The 22,689-nt window shown below is 43.0% G+C and overlaps 1 protein-coding gene across 1 annotated transcript; it reads left to right on the top strand.

The window, feature by feature from the left end:
• Positions 1–4,694: 4,694 nt before the first annotated feature.
• Positions 4,695–21,135, top strand: LOC141192488 (uncharacterized). The gene is made up of 5 exons (XM_073662016.1): positions 4,695–4,718; positions 6,318–6,441; positions 6,525–6,622; positions 6,821–6,911; positions 18,264–21,135. The coding sequence occupies exons 1-5, from the start codon at positions 4,695–4,697 to the stop codon at positions 20,276–20,278; spliced, it is 2,352 nt and encodes a 783-aa protein (XP_073518117.1). The 3' UTR covers positions 20,279–21,135.
• Positions 21,136–22,689: the final 1,554 nt, after the last annotated feature.

Below are 22,689 nucleotides of genomic sequence, written 5' to 3'. Positions count from 1 at the left end.
ATAAAATCCATGCATGACTGAAAAACATGGACACTAACAGAATTACCAGAAGGAAGAAAAGCTATAGGATATAAATAGGTTTTTAAAGTAAATTACCAAACAGATGGCACAGCTGAACGATACTGAGCAAAACTCGTAGCTAAAAGTTATTCTCAAAAATATGGAGAAGACTATGATGAAACATTTGCTCCAGTTGTCAAACAAACATACTACAATAAGAACTTTGTTTGCAGTTGCAGCAATGAAACAAATGGAACTGAAACATCTGGATGTAAAGACAGCATTTTTGAATGGAAGTTTAACAGAAGTTATTTACATGGAACAACCTCCAGGATTCAAAGATGAAAGTAACCCAAACATGGTTTGCAAATTACAGAAAAGTATATACGGTTTAAAACAAGCTGCTAAAGTGTGGAATGATAAAATCACGGAGGTGCTCACAAATGAAAAATTTAAAAGAAGCAAATCTGATCCTTGCCTGTACACAAAAAGACTAATGGACAGATGGATCTATGTACTCACATATGTTGATGACATTTTAGTTTGTTTTGAAAAAGAAAGGGATAAAGAGGACATACTAAAAATCCTGAATCAACATTTCGAGATCAAAGACTTGGGAAATGTGAAACAGTACTTAGGAATACAGATAGAAAGAGAAGAAGATGGAAGTTTCCTACTTAATCAAAATCGCATGATTCAAGACATAACCAAAACATTTGGATTGAAGGATGCAAAACCAGCAAAGTCTCCAATGGAAACTAATTATCTTAAAGAAATCAGTAGTGAGAAAAATGTGTTACCAAATAATGAAGAGTACACAATGGCGATAGGAAAATTACTGTATCTAGTGACTGTTACAAGACATTGCAGCAGCAGTAGGAATTCTGAGTAGAAAAGTGTCCAAGCCAAATAAAGCGGATTGGAATGCTGTGAAAAGAGTAATACGTTATTTGAAAGGAACCAGCAATGTTAAACTGAAACTGCCTACAAGTGATAAATGCATTTTAACTGGATACGTTGATGCAGATTGGGCTTGAGATCCAATTGACAGAAAATCTACCAGTGGCTATCTTTTCTTTCTCTCAGGTGGACCAATTAGTTGGACTAGTAAAAAACAATCAATAGTAACGCTGTCATCAACAGAAGCAGAATATGTTGCAGCAGCACATTTCTTGAGGGACCATCAGGAACAAGGAATTCTGAAATTAGAATATTGTCCAACTGAAGATATGACAGCAGACATTTTCACAAAGGCATTGAATGCTGAAAAACATCAGAGACTAATGAAGGAATTGGGTTTGACTGAATAAGTCCTTACTGTTGAGATAGGGTGTTGGTATATGCAACAGTTGTGGACTTCTTTGTTTGTGTGAAGGAGGACTTTATGCTGATCTGACAGTAGATGGTGATATTGTGTAAAGTTTCCTTGTAAAAGAAAAAAGTCTCTTGTTTTTTTCTGTTTTGTTCTTACTTCCTGGTGCAGTACTGTGTGACTGTGCATTTTTTCCTTTACCTCATGTTCTGAGAAGTAAAAGCTTGTTATCCCATGTAATCTGCTCTGTGAAGTTTCTACCGTAACTGTGGGTATTCAGAAGCTGTGCAACAAGCATTCCTCTCTTTCCTCAGACCATCTCATCAGTGTTCCTCTCTGCTCTCAGGCCATCTCATCATTATTCCTGTCTGTCCTCAGGCTAAGGCTCATAACAACGTTGAACATCACGATGTGCCCTGGACCAGCAGCAGAGAGGAGTATCATAGAAGAGGTTTCCCTTTCAATCTTATGTACACAATCTATGAGCCTGTGTAACAAATACTATAATCAGCATTACTCACCTTCCCCCTGCTCCAGTGCCGGCTCTCTACTGCTGCTCGGGTCTTGTTTATAGGCTGCTTTGGTGATGTCATGTCTTTAGCGTGTGTACCAACCGCAGGCAATCACTGAGCTCAACGATTCATACTGAATAAATTGGCATCAGTTCTGAGATCAGTGGTTGACTGCAGCGGTCTAATGCGCTACAGTTATAATGTCACCAGGGCTGAAAATTTAGTATCTAACAATTTTTTTGTGTCGCCATTTTTTGAGACCCGTAACGATTTTCATTCTTCCATCAATAGCCCGGTTTCAATGATTTGTTCTTGTTTTCTTTGCTTTTGTTGATACAATTTTGGAGGAAATATGACATTTTAATAGCTTTTTATTACATGGAATTGTGGTGACCAAAAACATTATTCCTAGTGTTTTGATTTATACCACATGGGAAAAAAATATTTCAAAATTTTATTAATTCAGGCAGTTACGTACATGGCAATACTGAATAATTTTTTCAATGTATTACATTTTGCTATTTACTTTGGGGGGAGGGGAATGATATAAACATTTATTGTTTATGTGTTTTTTTAATATTTTGTCTTTTTCACATATTTATTTTTCATTACACTCCTTAGTTGTTCTGCCCATTTTTCCCCACAGTGCTATAACTATCTATAGTGCCATATAAGGTAATAGCCCCCCTCTCATTGCCATATACAGTAATGACCCTCATCTTTGTTACCCCCATAGTTTTAGTTCCCCACACCACTAATAGGGTTGTTCTTCTCTTTTGTTGTAAGATGCAAGACATGGTTGTAATCATTTATTTTTTGTAACACCAGAAATTAACACCTGAGCATGTACTGCACTCTGCTAGGTGCAACCATGTCAGTGTTTCTTTTTGTATTACCATATAAAACAGTGCACCCCTAATACACATTGCTTAAAACATATCATAATCACAATGGAGACAAGCTTCAGAATATTGCCAAACTATTTTCACTTTTTTTGCTTTGTCAGAGGTCAGATGTGGAATCCACATTCTATATATTGAAGGTTGATTCCTGAACATTGCACCCGTAGCTTATAGCAGTTGAGAATAAAAATTAGTTTTCTTGATCACTTTGAAACATACACTGTGTGCGCAATTATTAGGCAAATGAATATTTTGACTATATCATCGTTTTTAAGCAGTTTTTCCAAATGCAAGCTATATAAATGTTTGTTTATTGGATGAAGTAGATCAGGTGATGTTTATTTGTGTAATGAGGGCGTATAGCTTATGTAGGATATTGACACCCTTTATCAAGGGGGCAGAATTATTAGGCAGCTTCTTTTCCTCTGGCAAAATGGGCCAAAATGAGTTTTAACTGACTCTAAAAAGTCAAAAATGGTTAAAAGTCTTCCAAAAGGATGCAGCACTCCTTAAATTGCTCAGATATTGGGGAGTGACCACAGAAGCTTCAAAAGTCTACAGGGTGGCAAAAGAAATATACAGAATAACATTAACTGCAAAAGATTTCAGAAGACTCCAACGTGAAGTGACCAGGAAGATCTTATCCTCCAGTGCTGTCGTATTACAGAATTTCAGCCTCCCTGGAGACAGGGCTGTGGAGTCGGTAAGCCAAACCTGCGACTCCGACTCCTCAATTTCCCTTACACCGACTCCGACTCCCACATATATTGCTTATATTTAAGTGAAAAATTTATTGTAGTACAATGGAACATCAGACATTTAATCATTTTTATGATACAATAATCAAGATATTTAGATAGAATATAATGATGGATAGCTAGAGGGAAGGATAGATGGAGGGATAGAGTGTGATAGACAGCTACAGACAGCAAATAGTACATTGCACATATAGTTCACACACATTGTACAGAGAGCACATAATAATCACCTACAATATTAGCATTAGTTACCTTCTTGTGACAGAGATGAGCAGTAGTACTTTCACTTTCTCCAGCACGGGGCCCAGGAATCGGATCTTGTGCAGGGCAGGCACCCCTCCCCCTCCTCTCTCTGGTGAAGACGGCAGAAGACAGGACAGAGGAGGAGAGATTGCCCCCTGCAGTCTGGAGCCAGTGCAGGACGGGAGCACTGCAGCGTACAAGTGAATTTTGATAGGTGTGTACCCCTGCTTCTGGGGGGGGGGGGCAACTGCCCCTCGCTGGCTACGGCCATGATTCACACACAGCGTTTTTGCGGATCCGTTTTTTGCAGTAAAATGCAGTGTCTCTGGGCATCCCAGCAAAGTCAGTGGGTTTCAAGATATGACATTTAGACACATCGGTTTGTGACGATCCGTTTTTGGGCTCAAAAACGGATCCTCACAAAGAATGAGCATGTCAGTTTGTTCGGCGTTTTTCTAATCTGCTTTTGCTATTGAAAACATTATCTATGAGCTCAAAAACCTTTCAGGTGATGCGTTTTTTTAAAAAAGCTGATGTGCTTTTGCAGCTGAAAAAGTATCCTCAAAAAACGCAGCAAAAACACCATGTGTGAATGTAGCCTTAGATCAGGAATAGAACAGCCATTTATAGGACATTTCATAACTTTCCCAAATTCCTATGAAAAAATATTCCCCACAAACTGCATTGATCTACTGCACCCAATTTATTATATATTTTAGGAGTCAAAGTCGGTCCATTTTATACCGACTCCGACTCCACCAAAATGAGCACCGACTCCGACTCCACAGCCCTGCCTGGAGACCCAGAAGAACTAGGTGTTCAGTGCTCAGAGACAAGGTCGAGGATGAATATCAACCACCACTGAACAAGACACAAGTGCAAACATCAAGACTTAACCAAAAGATATCTGAATACGGATTTTTTTAAAGGTTTTATGAACTGATGAGAGTGACTCTTGACGGACCAGATGGATGGGCTCTTGGCTGGATCGGTAATGGGCACAGACCTCGACTTCGACTCAGACGCCAGCGAGATGGAGTTGGGCAATGCTATGGGCTGGTTTAACTACAGATGAGCTAGTTGGACCTTTTCGAGTTGAATATGGACTCAAAATCAACTCCCAAACCTACTGCCAGTTTTTAGAAGACACTTTCTTTAAACAGAGGTACAGAAAAAATCTGCATCCTTAAAAAAAAAACAGGATTGTTCTGCGGGACAATGCTCAATCGCAGCATCGAAGTCTTCACTGCTCAGTACCCGGAAAGGCCTTAAAGATGAAAGAATAATGACATGGCCTTTTCCTCACTGGACCTAAACCTTACTGAGAACTTTCAAGCTTTTCTTAAACTCAAGATTTATGGTGAAGGAGAATAGTCCCCTCTCTGATCAGTGTCTGGGGCTGTGTCTGCTGCTGCCCACAAAGATGATCGTTAACAGATTAAGAAACTAATGGACTCCATGGATGGATGACTTATCACTGGTATTGAAAAGAATGGTGGCTATATTGGTCACTGATAAATTTTTATTAAATGTCAGAAATGTATTTTTGGACATTGAGTTGTTTGGGTCTTATTCTCACTATAACAGATGAAAATAAACACAATGGAAAATTTACATTTTTCATATAGTTGCATAATAATACTGGACACAGAGATATTCTCCTAAGACAACACCTCACTTTTACTTTCTTAAATATTCAGGTTTCAGGTTTATTACCCTTTGGATTGACCGACAGCACTGGAGATATTAATAAAAGTAATCATCAAAAATACAGATTGCTTAATAATTGTGCACACAGTGTAGAATAGGCGGTGGAGTTAGAAGACCTCTTCTTTCTAGAACTTATCGTGGAGAAAACTGTTGTTTCTTTATATTGTTGAATTGACTGAATTATTTTATAACTTCCGTAATCCCAACTGACAGCATATAGCTATCTCTGTATAACCTGAAGATGTAAGAGGTGCTCTACCACATTATTGCTTTATACCGGCATCACAATGCTATTGATTTTTTTTATTACACAGAATTTTATATATTTTACACCAACTTATCTTCAATCCACTCAGATTCCCACAATATGAGATACTAGTAATTTATCTATATAATTTACCTAGAGAAAAATGGATAGAGACAGAAAGAAGATGGCAGAGAGGATATTACACCTCACCCTAGAGATCCTCTTCCGGCTTACTGGAGAGGTGAGAGATTCTGATGACGTCACATTACATCATTCTTATCTATGGGAATAACAGATGGACAGAACTGGAGAGGTGAGGACTCTGGAAATGTCTGGAGTGAGATTTATTAATGTGTCTCTCTATAACCAGGATTACACAGTAGTGAAGAAGACCTCTAGTGAGCGCTGTCAGGACCCTGTGTCTGAGGGATGGGGAAGACCCCTGAGCCCAATCACAGGGCCTCCATCTCACCCCCTGATACATGAAGACATCAGTGACCAGAAGATCCTAGAACTCGCCTACAAAATGATTGAGCTGCTGACTGGAGAGGTGACACTGCTGGGAATGCTGGGACATTATACAGTAACGCTATGGAGGGATCGGGGGGATGACGGTATCATTGTATGTGTCAGGTTCCTATAAGGTGTCAGGATGTCGCCGTCTATTTCTCCATGGAGGAGTGGGAGTATTTAGTAGGACACAAAGATCTGTACAAGAACATCATGATGGAGGTTCCCCAACCCCTCACATCACCAGGTAATAGACAGGACTAAATACACACAGCCTATAATTATCTGTATGTAAAGCATGAATTCAGTTCCTGTATGTGTTTCCTCCAGATCTATCCAGTAAGAGGACAACACCAAAGAAATGTCCCCGTCGTCTTCTTCCACAGGACTGTAAACAAGAAGATCCCAATGTTCCTCAGGATCATCAGGTAGATGGAGAGAAGGTGCCATGAGATCTCCCCTATGATGCATAGATGTTTGTGAAGGTCTTGTGTTCAGTCTTGTTTTATCTACCAGTATTATATGTTTTATACTTGTGTACTGAGAACGGTGGAGATGGCAGGATTAGAGCTGATCATAGATGTGACTTCTCCATCTGTCTGTGACTTTTACAATATTTGTTTCAGAGTGAAGATTTGACCCATATTAATACTACAGAGACATATGTGAGGGGTGATGAGCGGTGTAAAGAGGATATTCCTACATATGACTACCCAGGTGAGTAGTAACCACTAAATGCAGAGAAGTCACAGATTCTTCTCAATCACCGGCTGTGGCTGCTTTATCGGTGGTGTAGACCGGTCGTGTCACAATTGTGTGATCACCATTTTACCTCTAGACCACAACATTTTCCTCCATCCAAAAATCTTTACATTACTTTGTTGTAAGGGATCCACAGCGGCGACATCGGGGAGATCACACAATATCCCACCGCTGCCGTCACTCTGTCAGGATTGTCAGGGATTGCACACACGACCCTGATAACCCACTACGTAGCTATCGAAAGTGAGCAGAAAGCTTATGGCGTACACACCTCCGGATTCCAATGCATGGAATATGTATAGATGCCCCAGTGCGGTCACTGCCAGCTTCACGATAGCCCACTTAATATTACTCACTGCCACCACTGACCAGATTTGAAATATAATACAGGCCTGATCAAACTCCTGCTTTCTGGTAGCGTGTATGGCTTCGGGGGAGGGAACGACAGGACAAAAGAAACAGGACTATTAACTTTTATATTTAATCCAAAAGGGAGGCAGTGTTTATGAAAAATATACAAGAGGTTTTAAAAAAAAGAGACATTACAATACAGAATATACAGTTACACAAATAAAATAGGTTTAAAGAAGAACTAACTTGACAGATCGCAGAGACGATCCAGTCTAGCTGGAATGGAGGCGATCCAATTGATTTGATCGTTATCGAACGGGACCCCTTGCTTATAGAATCTATACCTCCCTGCAATAAATACTGATACATCTTCAGCTGGGTCGTTTATGCCGAAGGGGGAACCTGCCCACACACCTCCTGTGTTGACCTCATGAAAGCTGGAGCCCAGCCCACGTATTTTCATTAACATATCTGGCTTCTGCGATAACTTTTCGCTGGTTGATCGCAGAAGCCCGAAAGTGATACCATGTTTTCTATTATGAATTTACCTTTCTTTAGAGACCACACATGACATAGCTGCAATCTGTAATTTTGTACTTTTGCATTACTGCTCACCGGAGGGGCGTTCAGCTATGGAAAATTATGCATATTGTTCCTTGGATGACCCGGCCACTAAAAATATGGGCCCCATTATTATCAGAAGTATAGAACTTTAGATATTCCATATTTTGTGTCGGTGGCGGCCAGACTGCAGATTTCTGTTGAATTATTTTGAGCCCGGAACTACATCTTTCTCACCTCGGTGTATATTGGTCGCAGGCCTGTGCCACTAGAAAATACACTTGCATGTTAATTGGGTTAGTAGCTCCCTTTGTCCTAGCATTTGCTATTAGCCTCTTCTCAGGGTGTAAACTCTTGATCCCTTGACAAATACTATATGGGAGGAGGGAAAAGTGGCTGGGAGGAGAAGAGAGATTTTCAATATTTCTATGACATCTCCCCCTCTTTGAAGTAGCATAGGGGCTGATTTACAGATCGCCCCTTAAGCCTACCTCGAGGCCCACCCTTCCTGCTGATCCAAAAAGCAATGGACCCAACTCGCCCACCACTCTGACCGACTGGGGATCCAGCTTTCCGATCACCCTGACCGGTTCGGGGTACATTTTCCCCACCCCTCTGACAGGCTATGGGTACCTTCTTCCCATGCCCCTGACAGACATTTATTTTACCTTGCCTGGTTGTGGGGCCTACCTTTCCACCCCTCATTGTTACCTTGGGAGCCTTGCTCACTATGGGTGAGCTACGACTGGTCATGTCACAGTCCGTCGTGACACAGGTTGGCGGCACGAGACCACTTTCCTATGATCCCCGTGTTTCTCCTCATCCTTTCTCATTACTTCTGGAGCCGTGCTAGTCATGGGGCAACTACCACCGACCATGTCACCATCTGGCGTGACACTGGTCACCTGCACAGGGCGACTTGCGTCCTGGTGTCCGTGCCTGCTCCCATTGCCGATAGCACTTATGCTGGCTTGTGTTAGGGGACCCTCAGCAGTATCACCCCACGGCATGATGTGGCTGAGTTCCCTTTTACCACAACACACATTTTCATTATGCATCACATTGACATTACTGACAGTGGCATTACATGACATATCAGATCTGGGAGGGCTGCTAGGAATGTATCGGGCAACCAACCGTCCCAGATCAGTTCCCAATAGCACGTTAGTAGGGAGATTCTTCGACACGCCCACTTCCCTTAACCCCCTCCCCGCACCCCAGTCCAGGAAAACTCGGGCCATAAGTATGGGACGGCGAACACCCCCAAACCCGGTGACAGTCAGGGTCTTCCCAGGAATGAGTTCATCTGGTAACACGAACTAAGTGCGGATGAGGGTCCGTTCTGCGCCAGTGTCCTTAAGTCTAACAGTAATGGTGTTGCCCACAGTAACCAGTTTTAAGTTCTCACGGGCCCTTCCAATCGTCCCACCCACAAAAAGAATGGCTGCAGTTGGTCCTGGGGCCTCAGGTGTGGGGTTCATCTTCTGCCTCTCCAAGCAGACAAGGCTAATGTGACCAATTTGGTTACAAGTATAACACTTATGGGAGTCAAATGCAGGGCGGGTGCTGGAAGATGAAGCAGGACCCACTGAGAACTGGTTGCCTGTTGGCTTATCCCCTGTCCCGCTGGTGGCTGACTTCCGCACCTCTGGTGTATGGTTGGCCTCATAGGCATCCGCGATCTGGGCTGCTTTGGCGGATCCTTTGGCTTCCGGTCAAGCACAAATTATCGCACTTCCACAGGGCAAAGATGAAGAAACTGGTCCTTCACCATCAGATCCATCAGGTCCTCGAAGGTGGTGACTGACAATCCTCGGACCCACTGCTCAAAGTTGGTCCTGAGCCCATCTGCTACATCACTGTAGCTATCATGTGGCCCACGTTGGAGGGCTCTGAACCTTTTCCGGTAAACATCCGAAGTCAGCTGGTACTTTTTTATCAAGGCCTGCTTGATGGCCTCAAAGTCTCCATCTTGGTCTCGAGGGAGAGAAGCAAACACCTCCAGAGCTTTTCCACTGAGCCCTGGAGTTAAATACCTGGCCGACTGGTCTTCAGGCAGCTGGTACAGCCTGCAGGCTTTTTCAAACCCTCGCAGAAATATGTCAGGAAAATTACAGGAAAATGCCCAGGACAGGGTTTAAAGCTGTTGGACTCACGGATCTGCAGGGTGGATGGCTCCATCTGAATCAGGGCTAGCTTCAGCTGGTACAGACTCTCCTCTTGGGCCTGTCGCTTGGCTCTCTCAGCCTGGACCTCTCGCTCAGCAGCCTCTCGGTCAGCTTTGGCCTGCTGCTCGGCTCTCTCGGCCTCTTGCTCAGCAGCCTCTCGGTCAGATTGGGCCTGTCGCTCAGCTCTCTCAGCCTCTTGGAATTTCATGATCAGCTGCAGTCATCAGTCATGATCGTCTGCTGCGATCTGCTCCAAGACCATCTGTAGGTGGGGTCCACACTACCCGGGCTGCGGGTATGGCTGGCAATCACAGGTGGGACCCCTGCAGCAGCGCTGGCCGCCCCATCATCAGGGCTCTGCTGTCGGACTGGCTCTGCGGCACCTTGCAACAGTTCAGCAATCAGTTGGGCCTTGGTTTTGCCCGTGGGGTCAATCTGTCTCAGCTCACAGAGGGCAGTGATAGTGTTCTTTGACTGCTGGTGATACCAGGGCTCTCCACGCTTAGCCATTATTGGCAAACAAAAGATAGAACAGAAAAACTAGAGAAGGGGAGGGGATGCAACTGGTACACTTATAGTAATGTCTCAGATAAAAAAATATTAAAAACTGAGTCTGATTTCTTAAAACTTTGCACAGAGTTCTCGCAAGAACCGTGCAAGTTTTCAGTAACAGGAATGATTGCGCAGTCCAGCCACTGATGTTCTGTAATATCCCACCGCTTGCCACCAATTTGTCAGGGATCCACAGCGACGACACCTGGGCGATCACACAATATCCCACCACTGCTGTCACTCTGTCAGGATTGTCAGGTATTCGTGCACACACGACCCTGATAACCCACTACGTAGCTATCGGCAAGCGAGCAGAAAGAGTTTGGCGTACACACCTCTGGATACCAATGCATGGAATGTGTGTATACGCCCCAGTACGGTCGCTGCCAGCTTCACGATAGCCCACTTAATATTACTCGCTGCCACCACCTACCAGATTTGAAATATAATACAGGCTGATCGGATGCCTGCTTTCTGTTAGCATATATTTGGGGGAGGGAACAATTACAGGACAAAAGAAACAGGACTATTAAATTTTATATTTAATCCAAAAGGGAGGCAGTGTTTATGAAAATATACAAAGGGTTTTACAAAAGAAGACCTTACAATACACAATATACAGTTACACAAATAAAATAGGATTAGGCTATGTGCACACGATGCGGTTTTAATACGTTTCTCTTCAAGAAAGCTTACAGCCTGCAATGACCACACTGCCTCCTCAACAACGCCGAAGCTACTACTACTGCAACCCCCCAACCTACTGTCTCCTCTCCATTCCCGTAGAATGTAAGCCCGCAAGGGCAGGGCCCTCTTCCCTCCGTACCAGTCTATCATTGTTAGTTTGTTTACTGTAGTGATATTCTTATTTTATATGTAACCCCTTATGTACAGCGCCATGGAATCAATGGCGCTATATTAATTATTAATAATAATGATAATAATAATAAAACCGCCACAGAAACGCATTAAAACCGCTTGTTAATAGGTCTGCCATGTATAGCAAGGGTAATCCGCATGTGCTGTGCCCATGATGCGGAAATTTCCACTTTTTGGTTTATCATTGCGGCAAAAACAGCAGCAGGACCATTTCTAGTGCAATTCCGCACCGAATTCGCGCCCATTGACTTGCATTAAATCGCAGCAAATCCGCATGTATAATATCTATACATGCGGATTTGCTGCATTTCAATCACAGTCAATAGGCGCAAATCCACGGCAGAATCGCGCTGCGGGTGGAACCCGGGTCGGGTAAGGAGATTGCTACTCCTCTCATCCGACTGCTGCTCTGGCTGATAACAGCGAGAGCAGCGTGGATGGAAAGAGCAGCAGTCTGTTCTTCCCAGCCCGCAGTAGTAAAAAAATAAATAAAGTAAAAATAAAAAAATAAACATTTACACTCACTGTCCAGCGGCCCCCAGTGTCCTCCTGGTTCCCGGCGGTGATGCTATCTGTCCGGCGGCCAGCGATACACTGTAGGGTGCAGGCTCGCGCACTGCAGTGTACTGCCAGGACCTGCGCTGACGTCATCGATCACCTGATGGTCGCATGACCATCAGGTGATCGCTGACATCACCAATCAGCTGATGGTCGCATGACCATCAGGTGATCGTCGCATGACCATCAGGTGATCAGTGCTGGCAGCAATCAGTTGATGGTCACTTGACCATCAGCTGATTGCTGACGCCGGTAATCAGCGGATCGTTTTTGTGACCGATCAGCTGATGCTCACCCTGGGATCATTGGCAAGAATGTTCCCACGGTGGTTAGCTCACCAGGGCTCTTCAGCTGATGAACCCCAGTGACCTCCTGCAGCCTGTATACTGACAGGGGGTGATTTTACACCCCTGTTAGTATATAGTGCTATATTCTACAGCTGTGACATCAGTGATTTATGATGTCACAGCTGTAGATGTGACCCGGAACGTCGTGGGACACTCGACGGTAATCGTGGACTGCGTCACTGACGGTGAACAGGTGAGGGATACTGTTGTTTGGTATTTTAAGTTTTTTTCAGGAGATCGAGGGCTTCACGGAGGCGTGGAATAAAAAAAATTGAAGAACCGTGTGTGTTTGATTTCATTAAAATACTTTATTATGGCCATGTTTTTATTGAAAAAGCGCCGACCACATTACTACGCGGTTAGTAATGGGGGCGTCTTATAGACGCCCTCCATTACTAGCCTGGGCTTCACGTCAGCTGCCAATACAAGGCTGACGTGAACTCCAACCCCATTACCCCACTGCCACCGCTTCAAGGCAGTGGGAAGAGCGAGGCTAAGCGTCAGATTTGGGGTCGGCTTTCCCTCTGCTGGTTATAAAAATGACACAGGAGCCTATGCCATTTTTTTTTTTAAATTGTAGGCTCTGTTCCCATAATTCAGATGTAGCACCCCTTTGGACGCAAATTTTTGCTGCGTCCAAAACACTGCATTCTATTGTACGCAGTATGTTCACTGAACCATGCGGATTTACCGCATTCAATACATTCTAGTGGTCAAATTTCTGTTGTGGAGACTAGCAACTCCACAAGAGAATTTGACATGCTGCGGTCCTGAAAGATGCGCTGCATGTCAGTGTCCACGGGTGATTCGCAGCCTCTGATGCATGCATAGTGGACGTGGGATTTCTAGAGATCCCATCCACTATAACGTAACATCTGGACGCTGTGGGTTTGATGCTGTATAAACTCGCAGCGTCAAACCTGCAACGGCTCCTGATCATGGCCACATACCTAAACTCACCCGCAGCATATGAATTTCTGTAGCGGACACGCTAGTCTCCGCAGCAGATTTTGACCGATTGAAGTGTGATTATATGCGGTGGATTCACATATACCGACAACGAAAGTGCGGCATTAGAACATCGCGTTTTGGACGCAACATAAATATGTTATGTCCAAAGCGCTGCTGAGTGCTGATCAGGGGGTAGTAGTGGCTAACTAACCAGCTGTGAGATGTTATTTAATGGCCAAGGACCATGTTTGCCTAATGGCACTTTCCCAGGCTAAAATTAACAGCTCACAGCAGTTGCATAAATTACATGAATAGAAATGCTAGTGAAGATTGGATGAATGGGACTAGCTGACACCCAGCACTTTGTTTGGTGATGTCAAGGTGTAAATCAGACCTTTTCATGACCAAACTATGACCAAACTTTAATAAGTAAAGAGACACACAGACACAGTGTAAACACGTTATTTCAAATATACTAACCCCAGTTCTTATGGTAATCCAAGGGCTTAAGCAATGTACCACCAAATAACTTTATTTAGTTCCATACATTTATTGATGTACAAAAACGCTTCAAAAAACGCATGTAAAACCTCATGTAAAAACGCGTCAAAAACACATGTCAATCTGCATGTGTTTTTTTTCTGCCAGGGAGAGGCAAAAACGCTCAGGAAATTGCTGCTTCAAATCCTGAACGTGTGCACATACCCTTAAATAAGAAATTACTCAACAGATTGCAGAGATGATCCAGTCTAGCTGGAAGGGAGGCGATCCAATTGATTTGACCGTTGTCGAACGGGATCGCTTGCTTATTGAATCTATACCCCCCGGTAATGAATACTGATCCATCTTCAGATGGGTCTTTTATGCTGAAGGGGGAACCTGCCCACACACCTCCTGTGCTGACCACACGTGGGCTGGGCTCCAGCTTTCATATTTTCATTAACATATCTGGCTTCTGTGATAACTTCACACTGGTTGATCACAGAAGCCCGAAAGTGATACCATATTTTCCATTATGAATTTACCTTTCTTTAGAGACCACACATGACATAGCTGCGGTCTGTTATTTTGTACTTTTGTATTACCGCTCACTGGAGGTGCGTACAGCTATGGAAAATTAAGTATATTGATCCTTGGCTGACCCTGCCACTAAAAATATGGGCCCCATTATTATTGGTAGTATAGAACTTTAGATATTCCATATTTTGTGTCGGTACCGGCCAGACTGCAGATTTCTGTTGAATTCTTTTAAGGCATGAACTACATCTTTCTCACCTAGGTGTATATTGGTCGCAGGCCTGTGCCACTAGAAAATACACTCGCATGTTAATTGGGTTAGTAGCTCCCTTTGTCCTAGCATTTGAATATTAGCCTCTTCTCAGAGTGTAAGCTCTTGATCGCTTGACAAATACTATAGGAGAGGAGGGAAGAGTGGCTTGGAGGAGAAGAGAGATTTTCAATATTTCTTTAATATGTGTAATTGTGAAAGTCCTTTTCTGTAGAACTTACAAACTGGAGAATCCACCTACCCCCTGGGATTAGAAGACGCTGTCCTTTACCTGCCCAGCTTGGTAGACTATAAAGCCAAATGACAGCGTACGTAGAATGTGCATTCAAGTGAGAAAATCACTTGAAGAGAAAGCGGAGGGTAATGATGCTGTTGGCTTCCTAGAACCCTGATATTGGATGAATCTACCTTCCCTCCCTTCTGTGCTGCTGAATGTGCTCGTATGGTCCCTACTAGACCAGGTCCAGTCTTTCTGGCCAAATTTCACTTTTATGATCAACAGCATTAAATGTACAGTGAGGGCCAAGTGTGAATTTCTGTATAATAACAACAGAGTTTCCCTTCATCCTGACCTTTCAATTTCTTTTCAAACCAACTAACTTCAAACAGGATTGTGATAAACTAAAGAGAAAACATTACACTTGTGCCATGATATGTCTCTAAGCTGTGCTTGTTTCATAACTGTAATATACATCTATTCACGCCTGCAGGAGATGTGGTGGCATGGCTCGAGCCCTGGTTTCATGGATTCACTCCACATCATAAATTCCATTATGTTTTCAATCCTAAGGAATTCAGATTCCTGCACAATCTCTCCTGAAATGGGGGCACTAATACTTTCTCTACTCTCCTGGTCAGGACTCATAGTAGCTCCAATGGTCCACCATAAGAATGCAACTCCAGTTTAGTGTTGGAGCTCTCCCCTCATACATATGTTGTTGTTGGGGATGTAGCATATCTTTTATTCCATCTTTTTATACAGGTTCATTTTGTAGGATAGCTTTATTGTGGTTGGATTAGCCTGACTCACTTATTTGTCTCTGTAACTCCATGGTAGTCTTTACAAGAAGGTCTCCATTACATCTTCCCAAAGCCTGAGGTCTAAATTTAAGACACCTCAGCTCCGCACTATTATAAAAAAGTTCTCTTTCAATGTCTAATATTTCTTTTTGAAACTCATCTGACAGAAAATATTGGCCCTTATCATAGTTTAGATTTCGAAAAGTTACCGAGCCCCAGACTCTAATTACCCCAGAGAGGTTTCACCACTAGTTACTCATTTTTTAGACAGTTGAGTCATTTCAGTAGATGTGTTATTGTCTATACTCACAGTTGTGACTACAGTAGTTAGTTCACAAAATACTCTGATGTAACCCCTTCCCGCAGGCAGTTTTGTGTTCGTTATCCGGCTCCATTGTATTTTTTAAATCTGACGTGTGTCACTTTATGTGGTGATAATTCTGGAATTCTTCACAAAGGATAATAGGAGACAATTGGACCTTACAAATTATTTTCCAACTTCTCTTGAATCCGACAATACCCTATATACGGTTGTACACTACTGTCTGGGCACATGGCAGGTTAAGAAGGATGAACCACAACTTACACAGTTTTAGGTGCTCCGTAAAAACACACCTGCTTAGGGCGGCCTATCACATTCCCTAATCGAAGTCCTTTTATCTTCTTATAGCCCATCAGTTATTTCTCCAAACATAACTCTCCACCGAACCCAAAAGCACTACAGATACTGGCTGGTGATGAGATCATGCAGCCTTTATCTATCCCTCATCCCCTCAAGATGGCTGGACCATCCTTGTAAATAAGCCCCTGTACATTGTGTCACTCCCACCTCATTGTAGATTGTAAGCTCTTAGGAGCAGGGTCGTCATTATTTTTGCTGTAATTATTGTATTATCTTTAGCTATGTTACTTATGACTGTTGAATATGAACCTCTGGATTGTAAAGCGCTGCGGAATATGTTGGCGCTAGATAAATAAAGATTATTATTATTATTAAGGGAAGGAGCGCCATTTAGCTATTTGAATGCAGATCTTGCTGGAATATATTGCAGACACAATGTATTGGGGGCACTGTTCATGGTCACCTGGCAGCTCAAAAGATGGCCACCACAAACAGGCTTGGTGCTATATACTCCAGATCCCTTGGATTGCCTTGCTTATCACCCTTTAACCCCAAGAAGAATAGTCAGGTAGCCGGGTCAGAACCAGGAGGGCAGAGAAAATACAAAATCAGAAGACACAAGAGTAGTCAGTAAACGGGCCAAGGTCACAACAGGAACCAAATACACAAGCCGGAAGCTGAGCACAGAGGACTGAACCGGAGGAGAACAAGGCTGGATCTGGCAGCTTCCGGCAATATGCTTCCAGCTTTAGTAGGGTGCGGTGCTTTCCAATTGGCTGAAGCAGGGAGCAGATTACTCCAGCTGGACAGCACACACACCCATACTGCCAGACTGGATGGTACTACAGATCTCAGGAACCCTAATCTTAGTGGCTGGACAGAGCCTGTGCCACCCACAGATCCTGGTCCCGACGTCTCCTCCATCACCAGCGCCGCCTGAGGAATGAATAAGGCGGCTCCTGGTGGGAGAAGCCGACGTTGCAGAAGCAGATAGATCCCAGAGGAGATGGGACACACCAACTGCATAAGCCCTGATATGACAAAATGGCAGAAAACCAGAGCAATAGAAATCACCATAAAGTGACTCCATTTTCGAAATTATAACCCTCAGTGAATTAATCTATAGGAGTAGTGACTATTTTGACTCCACAGCCACTTTCTGGACATTAGCTCGCAGTCGATGTTGGAGAGTAAAAATTGCACATTGGCCATTTTATTTCCCAACACATAGTGCCCAGATTGTGCTCCAGGAGACACACACCGTAAATGAAGAGGGTTCTTCTCACTATAGTAATGCCAAATACATGGATGATAAATGTGGTTTGGACGCACTGCAAGGCTCAGAAGAGAGGGGGAGATCTGACTTTGGGAGAGTGGATATTGCTGGACTGGTTTATGGAAGTCATGTTTCTTTTCTCTGAGCCACGAATAATGTGGAAACCTCTGTTTTTCCATAGACAGATGATGGACCTGAGTGGGATTTGTTTTTTGCCGATTGAGTAGAAGTTTTTATTGGTGTTATTTTCATCTACATAACATTGTTTGGTGGCTTCTTATTCCATATCTTTCAGGCAGAATGAACAAAGAGTTGGACACCGCGCTCCACTGGTTCATCCTATGAGGTTTTCTATTAAACTGTGAACTGTCATTCTGTCAATAACTTGCCATTTCTACAGACATCTTAAGTACAATTAACATAAGAATCCGTAGAAAAATAAATAAAGATTGCATACCTCTTCTAAATCAATCTAAATAAACACTTCCTTGGGCTACATGCTAGTCCAGGAAAATGAAGAGATACCTCAAGCTTAAAAATCAGTTTTATTAGACACAAATCTAAAAAATAGAAGAATATTTAAAATATTTGAAATGTTCCTCTATTTTTTAGATTTGTGTCTAATATGTAGCCCAGGAATGTGTGTGTTTAGACATTTTAAGTAGAAATGTTCAAAAATGTAAATTTCAAGGATATTTTATTCAAAATTAATAATTGTTTTTTTTCCTTGGCAGATGACTGTACCAGGAGATCAGAGGGACAGGAGATTTTTAAATCAGACAATCTTAAGATCCCTCAGGATACAATTGAAGTGAATGCCATTACTCCAGATCTACCATCATCCCTTCACAGCAAAGATCAATCATCTGATCCTACGAAACAGGTCCTGTCTTCTGATTCATTACCGACCACTAAGGAAAATCAAAATAAAAAAATAAGCATTACAAAACGAACTGCTGCTAAAGCACAGAAGACATTTTCAGGTTCAGAATATGGAAATAGTTTTACCCTCGAAAAGTCTATAAGTCAAAAAATACACACAGTGGACAATAGATTTTCTTGTTACAAATGTGGGAGATGTTTTAACCAGAAATCAGATTTTGATATACACCAGAGAACTCACACAGGGGAGAAGCCTTTTTCATGTACAGAATGTGGGAAATGTTTTAAACGGAAATCACATCTTATCCTACACCAGAGAACTCACACAGGGGAGAAGCCTTTTTCCTGTTCAGAATGTGGGAATTGTTTTAAACAGAAATCACATCTTATCCTACACCAGAGAACTCACACAGGGGAGAAGCCTTTTTCCTGTTCAGAATGTGGGAAATGTTTTAACCAAAATTGGATCCTTGTTAATCACCAGAGAACTCACACAGGGGAGAAGCCTTTTTCATGTTCAGAATGTGGGAAATGTTTTAATCAGAGATCAGATTTGATTAAACACCAGAGAATTCACACAGGGGAGAAGCCTTTTTCATGTTCAGAATGTGGGAAATGTTTTAACCAGAAACCAGCTTTGGTTAAGCACCAGAGAACCCACACAGGGGAGAAGCCTTTTTCATGTTCAGAATGTGGGAAATGTTTTAATCAGAGATCAGACTTGATTAATCACCAGAGAATTCACACAGGGGAGAAGCCTTTTTCATGTTCAGAATGTGGGAAATGTTTTAACCGGAAATCAGCTTTGGTTAAGCACCAGAGAACCCACACAGGGGAGAATCCTTTTTCCTGTTCAGAATGTGGGAAATGTTTCAACCGGAAAGTACATCTTATCCTACACCAGAGAACTCACACAGGGGAGAAGCCTTTTTCATGTTCAGAATGTGGGAAACATTTTAAGTGTAAATCAGTTTTGGTCAAGCACCAGAGAATTCACACAGGGGAGAAGCCTTTTTCATGTTCAGAATGTGGGAAATGTTTTAACCAGAAATCAGCTTTGGTTAAGCACCAGAGAACTCACACAGGGGAGAAGCCTTTTTCATGTTCAGAATGTGGGAAATGTTTTAACCAGAAATCAGCTTTGGTTAAGCACCAGAGAACCCACACAGGGGAGAAGCCTTTTTCATGTTCAGAATGTGGGAAAGGTTTTTTACAGCAATCAAATCTTATCAACCATCACAGAACTCACACAGGGGAGAAGCCTTTTTCATGCTCAGAATGTGGGAAATGTTTTAATCAGAGATCAGATTTGATTAAGCACCAGAGAATTCACACAGGGGAGAAGCCTTTTTCATGTTCAGAATGTGGGAAATGTTTTAACCAGAAACCAGCTTTGGTTAAGCACCAGAGAACCCACACAGGGGAGAAGCCTTTTTCATGTTCAGAATGTGGGAAATGTTTTAATCAGAGATCAGACTTGATTAATCACCAGAGAATTCACACAGGGGAGAAGCCTTTTTCATGTTCAGAATGTGGGAAATGTTTTAACCGGAAATCAGCTTTGATTAAGCACCAGAGAACCCACACAGGGGAGAAGCCTTTTTCCTGTTCAGAATGTGGGAAATGTTTCAACCGGAAAGTACATCTTATCCTACACCAGAGAACTCACACAGGGGAGAAGCCTTTTTCATGTTCAGAATGTGGGAAACATTTTAAGGGTAAATCAGTTTTGGTTAAGCACCAGAGAATTCACACAGGGGAGAAGCCTTTTTCATGTTCAGAATGTGGAAAATGTTTTAACCAGAAATCAGCTTTGGTTAAGCACCAGAGAACTCACACAGGGGAGAAGCCTTTTTCATGTTCATAATGTGGGAAAGGTTTTTTTTACAGCAATCAAATCTTATCAACCATCACAGAACTCACAAAGGTGAGAAGACTTTTTCATGTTCAAAATGTGAGAAATGTTTTACAAAGAAATCATATTTGGTTAAGCACCAGAGAACCCACACAGGGTAGAATCCATTTTCCTATTGTTTTTTTTAATCCAATAAATTGAAGATTTTTTTCATTCGTTTTTTTTTTTTTTTTTACAAATCAAGAAACCAAATACGCAAAGGGTCTGAATACTTATGACCATGTGATATTTCAGTTTTTTTCTTTTTTAAGAAATTTGCAAAAATTTCCACATTTCTGGGTTTTTTTTTCATTCAAGATGGGGTGCAGAGTGTACTTTAATGAGAAAAAAATGAACTTTTTAGAATTTACCAAATGGCTGAAATGACACAAAGAGTGAAAAATTTAAAGGGGTCTGAATACTTTCCGTGCCCACTGTATATGACGACTAAGTACTTGTTGCTGGAGGAGTAGGACATGATTTCCAGAACAAAATTGGTTTGGATGGTAAGGAATGGACATGAAGACAACTTCCAAAAAAGAACATTTGAGCTGCATTTACGTTGGGTTGCTGTCATCCATTGGGATTACAAAAGGAAATCCAGCCCTTGTTCAATTTTAGAAGAGTCAGCCTGTCTGCATTTTCCATTGACAGGCCTATGCGCCTATCCGTTATGATTTCAGAGGCCGAACTAAAAACTCGCTCAGACAATACACTTGCGACAGATCATGGCAGCAACTCCAAGGCGTACAAGGAGAGGTCGGGCCAAGTGTGCAGCTTGGACAACCAATAGTTAAACGGTACTGCAGAATCAGGAGGGATGCTGGTATGGTCACGTAAGTACTTCTTCGCCATCTTGGTTGACTTCTCCCTCCTTGTCATAGTTATACCCACAGATAGCCCTTGCTGATGTGATGGTTTCATGAAAATGGCCCAGTTGGTGGACCCCTCCCCCCACCCCGAGTTGCACCTGGTGTGCGTGTCCCTCCCCTGTAATCCTTGTGGGTGAAAAGAGCCAGTACCTCTGCCAGCAGCGTTGTCTGAGGGTAATCTCTTCAGCAACTCTTCAACAATGTCCCTCTGTCATGCATGCACTGAAAATGTCACGTCTGCCTCCGTCATGAGAGAAGGAAATTTCTCCTTGTACAGTGGGTCAAGAAAGTTACACAGCCAGTATTTAATGGTGGACAAAGGGTCCACCACGCAAGGGTCTTGGGAAAGGCATCTGGACATGAACTGTGCCATGTGTGGCAGACTACAACGAGTCAAACGTTCAGTGTCCCCACGAGGACGAAGATTAACCATCCTCTTCTCCTCACATGGCATCACCTCCTCCTCTTCCTCCTCCTCTTCCTCCTCCTCTTCAGGCCATTCATGCTGGACAGGTGTTAAGCTGGGATTGGGAGTCCCCTCTGTAGCGCAGACCAAAAACTCCTGATCCTCCTCCTGTTCCTTGTCATCACCCAATGTGGCCTGAGAATATTGTCTGAGGCTGGGCTGTGTGGTATCAGCCACTGTAAAATCTTGCTACATAGCCACCTGCTTGGCATTCAAGGCTTCCTCTTTGAGATTCTGCAGCAAACGTTTTAATAGACAGAGCAGCAGGATGGTTACGCTGATAATAGCATCATTAGCGCTCACTATCTTGGTGCAGTATTCAGTTTTGAAGAACCTCACATATGTCAGCGATCCACACGCACTCGGCAGTTGTTATGTGTGGGGCTGAGTATTACTCTGACGGACATTGAGAAGTTGGAATTCAGCCACTGCCCTCTGCTGCTCAAGTCTTGCCAACATAGGAAAGGTCGAATTACAGCGTGTGGGCAAGTCACAAATCAGTCGGTGACGAGGCAAATTAAAGCGCTGCAGCAGCACAGCCGGACCGGCGAAAGCCTGAGATGACTTTTGGAAATGGGCACTGACACGGCGTACCTTGGCAAATAGATCCAGCAAGTCAGGGTATTATTTTAAAAACCGCTGTACAACCAAGTTCAGCACGTTGGCCATGCATGGAACATGTACCAGCTTGCTGAGCTTTAAAGCCGCCACCAAGTTACGCCCATTATCGCACACAACCAGACCTGGTTTTAGGTTCAGCGAGGAGAGCTACTGATCGGTCTGGTCTTTTATCCCTTTCAATAGCTCTACTGCGTTGTGAGCTTTAGCACCTAAAGAGATGAGCTTCAACAGGGCATGCTGCTGCTTTGTCAAAGCAGTGCTGCAGAGCTCCCAGCTGAGGAGTGATGTGGAGGCTAGTTCAGCTGAGAAATGAGAAGGAGAGACAGGAACTGGCATACGAGGAGACTGAAACCCTGATGGAAGTTGAGCCCGCTATTCTTGGTGTGGGTAAGATGGTTGATATCCCAGACTCCACCAGGTTCACC

The sequence above is a fragment of the Phyllobates terribilis genome, unplaced genomic scaffold (assembly GCF_046119375.1).
Source record: "Phyllobates terribilis strain yellow unplaced genomic scaffold, ASM4611937v1 Scaffold_62__1_contigs__length_8034531, whole genome shotgun sequence".
Lineage (NCBI taxonomy): Eukaryota > Metazoa > Chordata > Amphibia > Anura > Dendrobatidae > Phyllobates > Phyllobates terribilis.
This window is presented reverse-complemented; position numbering and strand designations above follow the sequence as displayed.